Raw genomic sequence first — 9,465 nt, forward strand, 5'->3', positions numbered from 1 at the left:
TCAATAAAATACCATCCAATATACAAGAAGCAAAACGAAATTAGATCGCGTTTGATGGAACGAATGAATTCATCGAAAATTATTTATTGCCAAAATAGCTGCTTCACAGCAGCCGGGATACAAGGTATAGAATGCAATCTGAAAAACCACTAATACACGTCTTGTAATTCGTGGCTTTGTGTGAACGATATTCTATTTTTTTCAAAGTCACTGTTTTCATTAGTTTTTTTGTTGTATGCACAGCATAACAGAGTAATTAAAAGATATGCACCGATAGATTGACCAAACATTTATTTAGTCTGTTTATTGAATGTGTCAAACCAGAAATTAATATTTTATGAAACGTGTTGTATTTAATTATTAGATTTTTTTCTATACATGATACTCGAGTACATCGATTGGTCATTATATCCCATTACTGGTACAGCCAGCGTTTTTGTTTATTTACAAAATTCCAAAAACGAAATTAACATCCTCTTAGATATGTCTTATGAAGTGCTAGTAACAGTATTTTGTTATTCGCCGAATTTCTATCAATTCAAAATCTCAAAAAAAGATTGCACGTTCGTTCAATCGAACATTGATAAGGATATAATTATCCCATTTGCATCATGGCTCTACTTAAGAGGACTGGTCCCTATCACCGCGCGCAGTTGGTCTTAGGTGCGGTAAATGACATCCGAATTTTTCATGGAGTTTATCGGAAATTTACTGTTCAAAACGATTGGTAGACAATGTTACTTCGCAAACATCTTACATTCTTCATAACAGAGGAAAAAAGCGTGGATTAATCCGCGCTTGGATGCAAATGGGTTATATAAGGTAAGGTTATAGAAGGTTTTTAGAATTTGATGAGAAGAAAATGTTGATATGTCGCATTCTTTGGAAATAACAACATAATAATAAATAACAATAAGATAAAAAAGATGGGTATATCGGGATTATTTGAAAAAGATTTTAGTACATTCTTCGTCGATTTCTAAAAAATAAGATATACACAGTACGTTCGTCTTAGGCGTATATGCGTTATTATTTCTACGATTATCGATAACGCAGAAAAGTGTTTTATACAAAAGTTGTTTTACTTCAAAAGTATCTTAATGGAATATTTGCATTCTTTCTAATTGCTATTTAATTGTTCTCTATATCCATTGTATAGAGAGTGGCCGTTTGAAGTTAAATATAGAAAAGAAACTACTAATCTATAAAGACATAATCAAAGCAACACGTGCGGCATCCAATTATGGGATAGAATGGCTAGAAGCCACATCGCCGAAGTGGAAGCCGTGCAGTCGATCGTACTTGGTACGACTTGGTAGTAGACGCATCTTGCTACATATGAAACAAAGAAATGAATGCAAAGATTTTCAAATCCTGACTGTAAAGGAGGAAATTCAGCGAGTATCCGACAGATGTAAATCAAAAACAATAAACCACCCAAATAAATCCATTAACCGATACACCGTACATCGACAGTACCGTTAGAAGTTTGAAAAAGAAACAACAGCAGGACCTAGTGACGCAAACCCAAATATGAACGTATTCTTACGAGATTAGCAGCCACACCTGCTTAGCTACCCTTAACAGCTAAAAAAATCTGCCGAATGTTCTACGGAGCAAATTGCAGGAATCTATTTTATTTTTTAATTATTTAAAAAGAAAGAAAAATATCTATAGTGTATCCGATTTACCCGTGAACTGTCAAACATCTCGGAAAATATACAAACTACGAAAAAATGATTCAGGCGAAAGTCATAGCAGATTGAGATTAAGTTTTTTAACGAATCTCTAAATTCTCTATTAGATATTCTTGTAGCTGACGTCAAAACATCTTCCAAACCTTACGTACGAATGTATTTTGTGCAAGATAATTTCGAGATATAAATTACTCGCTCAAACGTTGTACATTATGGTGGTACTAAAAAGAGTCGATTTTATGCGAGTAATGTAATGTAATGCAACGTAATATGATGCAGCTCAAAACAGTTCAGAATTCACGTAAATTACAATAATGCTTGAAAATGTTGAGTAAAAAAATGTATTCTTTTTCCTATCGTATCTAAGGGAAAGCTCTTTATGGCAAATTTGGCCTTTCGTATCTCGAAATTGTCTTGTGTAAAATACATTCGTATATATGGCTTTGAAAATGTTTTGACGTCAGCTACGAGAATATGTATTTAAAAATATAAACGTAATGTTCATAGGGTATTTCACAGTAATTTCACCTGATACGCTATAATTTTTGTTCCAATCACTTTTCGTATCTTGCATGTACATTTTTCGAGATATTTAACTGTTTACACATATATCCTGCCATGGCATATATAAAATAATGGCATTTTCTGACAATGAACGAAACTTTGCTAATGGCACCTTACACCGATCGATATTAGCAGCAGATTGCATAGTACAGTAGATACAGCAGCAGATAGATGCGCAGAACAGTAATGCTATACAATACTACTGCATAACAATGCGTTAGCGAAGGAATACCGATAAACAGAAATGTAATTGAAAACACCTAAAATTGTAATAACTTTTGGGCAAATAATTTATCTAATTTTTTCTTTTCCAGAATATGAAAAGGTTCGTTGATTAGTGTTATAAAAAGAATATAGGATTCCTGTGATAGAAGCACTTTTCAAATACACAAAATTGATTTCATGTACATAAAACTAGATACGTAAAATTTGTTTCATGTTCTATCTTTTATATATTTTAATTTTCTCTCGTGGGTATATAGATACATTGTGTACAAGTTTCATAAAATATTAATTTATTGAAATATCGTCAATCCGCAAAGAGCACAAAATTAGAGTGTATTAGAAAGGAAGATGCACTTAAAAAATTGTTTATATAGAAATCTGTGTAAATTTTAAAAAAGACGTAATAATTTTTTAAACATAATAAAAAAATTAATATTTCTTATAAAGATGTCAACAGAACACGAGAGAATAAATATCGATTTTTAGTATGTACGTAACGTATATATGATTAAAAGTTTTTACGAATACAACTTTTATCATACGAAGTAATATGTTACTCTATTAACGCAATTGAGCAGTGTTAATATGCTTTCTTTGAATTTTACGAGCCTAATACAGAAAATAACATTCGAATATCTGGTATGTTTAGACAAATTGGGGCATTCTAGTTGAATTTACGCTTTGCACAAGATCGTTAGTGGATGAACGTTCGAAGGAAGTGCAGGAACCGCCCAAGTTGCATCGTTCGTGTTAGACAGTCCTTGACCGGGATGATCTGTAGAAAAATGTAAGATAATGAAAGATCCAATAGAACACTTTCACCTGGATTCATCCCAGCCCTCTTCTTTTACCGCAATTCTTACGTATCAGTTAGAGGCAATGGTGCAATTGAAGTTCAACTAGCATGCTTTCCCGCGCTATTAAGGTACGAGCTATATACAGGTCATACTATACGTATACTGTATTTCATTGTGGTCCATTACACACAATTGCAATTTGGTATTGAGTGGTTTCGAGTGCCATCGAGTCCACGTATTGCTTAATATATGCGAAAAAGTTGATTTGTTTCTTGTAATCGAGTTCAATTATTTTTGACCTTGTACAGGCGATGTCGTTACATTAAGAAGTTACGTTTGCAATTCATTCTTATTCTGAATAGGACGACGCGTGGAAAGATGTTCTCGCTAAATAGCGTAATTTCTTTCAATTGCATAAAACATTTCTTATTTGATTTATATTCTTTCGTATATGTCTTTTATTTTTGTTTTTATATTCGTAAAAAATGTTTCTACTTTTATATAATTCTTTTTATATATAACTCTCTCTTTCTCTTACTTTCGTTGTACGTCTTTAGTTAATATTTATGCAAAGTTTTATGAGACAGATAGATAGATAGATAGATAGAGAGAGAGAGAGAGAGGGGGGTATGATGTATATGGTAGTAGCTACGTACTTTAAAATCTCTTTGGGAAGTAAAAGTTGAGGTAATATGCACGCTAGTTAATTTATGGCGTTTATACGACTGCTTTTTCAAACGTGTAATTTTAATTCTGGTTATATTTTGCTAGTTATTAGATTATTATATTTTACATCATTTATATCATTAATTCGAATGTATCGCTTCAGTTGTATAATACAGACATTGGACGCATTCTCGAATCATCTCGATTTTAATAAATTCCTAAATACAACATAAACGAGGAACAAGTTATCACTTCGAAAAGATCACTTGTTTCTCCAGGTTACACGACACCTGCATTTTAGTATGCTCTAGGTGTGAAGCATTATGACGATGGTCGTATAATTTCTATGGACATTACATAAACTTAAGCGTTGCATGATAAATAACATTGCCTTAAATGTGATTCAAGCAGTAAATAAAGTTGAAGAAATGAATTGCTTGATAATAAGATATACTGTTCATAGGAAATATCTTTAAATAAAGGGAAAAATACAAAAGGACACTGAATAGAGTGAGAAAAGATAAAAAATATTTATTCATCTATCGTATAGTGACTGTTATATAGTTTTGAATCTTGGTATTTCCGTTATATACGATATACATATGTACAGACATTTGGTCGTAATGTAAGGCCGTAAAGATTAAATGCAAGCTTAGAAGTTCTTAAAATCATTTAGTTTTATATAATATTTTATTTAATATCTTCGGTAAAGGTTTGGATTGTATGGTTGCCTATAATCCGAATCATCAGGCCCAGGTGGATTAGCAGCAAGAGCTCGTCTAATTGCTTCTGGGATAGGAGGAGGAGTTGGTAAATGTGCACCTTGTGGATGGAAACCATTTTCGTCTGCTGTATATTCTACGGTGATGGGAGTTCCATCCGGTGCGGAATACGAATATCTGCCCTGGACAACCTACGAAAAAAGAAAATTACAACTCATCGATATCAGCCTATCAAGGTATACGCCTTAAAATTCATTCATATTGCATATATTATACGACATATAAAGTGTCAAGTTCCGATACAACTTTAATTATCTCGAGGTATTCTAATTATTCTACTGATATATAATACGAACAGATGATTAGTCGCAATACGAGCTTGTACTTGAAACAATGTGAACAAATAAATTTTTTCACAATCATTTTTGTAATATGACATTTTTTAAGTAATACTTAACTTGCTGCTTGCTTACTTGCTGCATAGTCGTAGTAAAAATTACATAGTTTAGAGCAAGAATATGTATTTTTCTAAGGTAACTAATTTTTCGTTTCGTTTAGGATAATTATTAATATTATAATGATAGAATCTTACCTCGTTTTGTCCCTGTGAAGTGCCTTGAGGTCGTCCGCTTTCGGCAACCGAAATCCCATTTTCGGTATCGTAGCTAAACGTGTAAGTTCCATCTGGATAGGTATCTTTCTGTTGACTACGTATTGCTATAAACCTCCCGGGGCTATTGCAAAAGAGATAGGTATTCTATTATGCGGAAATTTAAATACGACCCAAGTGCATTTAAAATGTAATATCTTTAAAACGTAAATATAAAAGAAAAGCTATATGTTATACTAATGTCATTATATACCTTTTTATTTGTGACAATTCGATAACTATATGTTTATAAATTATCCCATTATCGACTAAAAAATGAACATTAATGTTTGTAAGATAAAAGATGTTATGTTCAAGAATATTAGTATAATATTAGATATTTATTATTACTAGATAGTATTGTTGAATCGTAATATGATGTAAATGCATACCTATACTGGGGTGTATATTGTGGTTGAGCCGTTGGTTGATAGGCTGGCCTAGGTGTTGGTCTATACGCATTTTGACTTGGGAAACCGCGAAACGCACCATACTGTCCTAAAGCGCAGCCAAATAAAGTGAACGCCAATAACTGAAATCGTTAACAATTTTAATATCAACTTTTCCAAGTTAACGTCATAAATCCTGTTAATTTTATTATAGAAATACCGTCTGATTGCATATTTCATGTTGTTAATGGATTTACAAATCTACCTGGTGGTACCTTTAAAATCGTTTTAGAACGTTATATCGCCATAACTTGTATCATACTTTAACAATTCACGGTGCAAAGTAACGACGTTATGATAATCAAATATTGCTATGATATAATTTCGCATAAATAAAGAAATTTCGTCGAGAAAAACGAAATTTGTCAAAACAACTTTTGTTCTATAACCACACGATCAGATTGCATGTAACTAACTAAATATTTAAAGTAAAGAATATAAAACTGCAAAGAAACTATAATCAGTTCTATGCGACGTAATGAAATAACGTAATACTCTGTGAACTGATTTATACATGTATATTAATAATTATGATTTTTGAATATTGTAAATTAACATCTGGTGGAAAATCTTGTTCACTTTGATTTTAAATCACTTATATATTGATAGACGTGTAAAACGAACACTCACTATACGCTGCATGATGATGGTTGCTGTGTGCCGTCGCTTTGAACAAGACCGAATCTGCAGTATCGTGTACAAGTACCTACTGCCAGCATTTATATGAAGACGCGCAAGAAGATTTTCCCTTCCCATAGCCTCTGTTCATATGTCTAACCATTCTCCTCATAGTTACTCGCCCTCACAATTTTGCCCCACCTCAGTTATGTTCTCGATCATCTTACATGCTAGAATTAATGTTTCTTTACGCAAATCTTTTAAGAACGAGTGTCAGTCAATAGCAATTTGTTTGTCACCTACATATATGCGTATCTATTGCTTTTGTCGAGACATTTATCAGTAATTAAGTAGTCGGACCTACTATATCATATATTTTGCACAACTTTCGTATTTATGACTAATACTTTTATAATAATTTCATATGTTTTCCGTTATTTGTGTAATTTGGAATTTTTATTAAAGATTTATGACAATAATATACAAGGGCGGGCTTCGTCTCAGTAAGTATAGATGAGCATTTCGTTACTTGGCATTTCTAAGCCTTGTTCCATTCGTATCGTAGAAGATCATTTTGCACAATACTTGGCCTTGTTTTATATTTCTATAAACGAACTATTATTATTATTATAACAATATCACATAAAGCAAAATGTATAATTGGAATATAATAATGTATATATATGTTAAATAAGAATTTTGTTATAGATGATATTATAGAATGAATATTTTTTTAAAACGGAAAAGAAATATAAACATAAGTTGGTAAATATGAATAAATAAATATATATATATTATATAAATAATTATTGTTGATACCTATATATATAATAATAATAATTATTATTATTATTTATTTGCTTTATATGTATAACAAAAATTTTGAAATTGAAAATGCTACGCTTTGTATCTTAATTTCGATATTAGCCGTTAAAACGGGTTCGAGTCGTTATAGCAAAAGGTCGTTCCAAGATATAGAAGATTGTAACCTTACTTTCTAGTACATCCTTTCTAGGTTGTAAATGTACTTTTTAAAATGCAAAATCCCTTAATCAACGATGCATAATGGCAAGATAAAGGAGAACAAAAGCAATAGATGACTACAAAGATACGTCGATGAACCAATAACGTTTTATCGTTTTTCTATGTTTCCTGTGATTTATTATTATATATGTTACATATATAAACTCATGAAATTATCAAATTTTCTAAACGACTAAATTTGCATTTATTACGTATAATATTTATGTATTATACATAATGTGTAACTTCATGCAATTTCAATATAAATGCTTACTTTGTTAATGTTAAAATATCTAAAACCAGTGATCAAGTTAGAGCACATTAGTAACATTTGTACTATGCTCCTGATGGTTTACAGCTTATGCAATCTTATTGCTTTTCAGTAAGACCACACCTAAGGCCACCAATTTTGCTCAATCTGCACATTGTGTGTATTTGTAGATGTATACACATCATACATCATCAAAATAAAGAAAAGAACGAAATATCATATGGTAGGCATGAAGAAATGAACATGCCATTTGAGAGCAAATTGTAGAACTGAATGTAAATATACTTGTAACAGTTGAATAATAATTTTAACATTTTATTTTTTGTCTATTTCGCAGTAATTGCTGTAACGATATTTTTAATTCTCAAACGTGTGATATTGTATTGAATCGATAGTAAACTCTAGAAATGAAAGACGATACGTGTAATGTATGTAAAAGAAAAGTAGAAAACAAAATCTTTTTGCCTAAGGCTTCGTTTTCGAGAAAGTAGATTTTGGAAATGCTAGGTATAAAGTTAGGTTATCAATTTTGCTGAAATAATCTACATACGTACATACATATATATATTTCTGCTACGACAGTTGTCATGATCTGTAAGTAATATCTTCAATTTTTAACAAATTATTTTAGTACCTAAATAAAAGACAAATAACGACATACACATATGTGATTTTTCAATCGAACGAAGAGTTTGATAGAATTTTGGTAATTCTGAAAAAATTGAATAAAAATCGAGTCTCGAATAAAAAGTACGTAATTTACGTAATTACGTACGTTAAAGTTACGTATTTTAAAGTACGCGTGTTTTTTTGGTGGCAAAATTATCAATTCTACCAATTTATACGTTTATTTGAATACCTTACAATTGAAGAAATTACTAAAAAGAAATGATCTTTTGCCTTATTGTGTACTTTCTACTATGCTTTTCTCAAATGTTGATGACCCAAGTAGAAAGATGTTATTCTTACACCATCTACTATATGGCACCTTATATGTATAATTATTTTATTACGTGTTGCAACAAATATAACGACCGAGAAATATTAATCTATAATCAAAAGCATCGAATAACAAGTAATTTGAGTAAGAACTGATTTATTTAGATTTCTAGAGAATTTACATCGATGCAGTGAAAATATAATTTAAGAGTTGTTATGTTAGTTGTTGTTAGTTAGTTTAAGAGTTGTTATGTTATCCATTCCAGAGCCTATGATAATTTTCTGTTGCGTTGAGAAATTAGATTTATGAATTAAAGACTCAAGTTACTTCAACGAAATATGTAAATATTGATAAATTTCAATTATTAATTTAATAATAACGATATTACATATTATTTTATTTTAACACATCCTTAAACAGATTTTTAACTTACTTACCAAACTTGTTTTTTAGAATCTTGTTTAGTTTTACCTTGAAATAGTAATACTTGGACTGTAAATATTTATGCGTAGAACGATTGGAATATAAATTTCTCATTACACGAAAAACTAACTAAAGTAAAATAAAAGTACCAGTAAACGTTGACTTTATCATTTACATATGTTGACTTTATGAAACTGAAATAATCTATATATGTTATATCAATAATAATTTATATCGCTATACGTTGCTACTACATACCATTCTTTATTATTTTCCTGTATCCATATATATTTTAAACACCTTAGATTAGAGTATATGTCAAGATTGAGGAAAGGACTCGTTTCATCGTTTCATCTAACGAATATAAAAAATTGTGTCTCTAGTTTAAAAAAGAAGCAAGATGCAGTAACGTGCAAAATGG

The 9,465-nt window shown here is 30.7% G+C and overlaps 1 protein-coding gene across 1 annotated transcript; it reads right to left on the reverse strand.

Moving 5' to 3' along the window:
* Positions 1 to 4,455: 4,455 nt before the first annotated feature.
* LOC132911130 (endocuticle structural glycoprotein SgAbd-2-like) lies at positions 4,456 to 6,476 on the reverse strand. The gene is made up of 4 exons (XM_060967529.1): positions 6,400 to 6,476; positions 5,713 to 5,852; positions 5,264 to 5,405; positions 4,456 to 4,862 (listed from the first exon to the last, which is right to left on the reverse strand). The coding sequence occupies exons 1-4, from the start codon at positions 6,409 to 6,411 to the stop codon at positions 4,644 to 4,646; spliced, it is 513 nt and encodes a 170-aa protein (XP_060823512.1). The 5' UTR covers positions 6,412 to 6,476; the 3' UTR covers positions 4,456 to 4,643.
* Between the last annotated feature and the right edge of the window lie 2,989 nt (positions 6,477 to 9,465).

Source organism: Bombus pascuorum, chromosome 10 (genome assembly GCF_905332965.1).
Source record: "Bombus pascuorum chromosome 10, iyBomPasc1.1, whole genome shotgun sequence".
Classification (NCBI taxonomy): Eukaryota; Metazoa; Arthropoda; class Insecta; order Hymenoptera; family Apidae; genus Bombus; species Bombus pascuorum.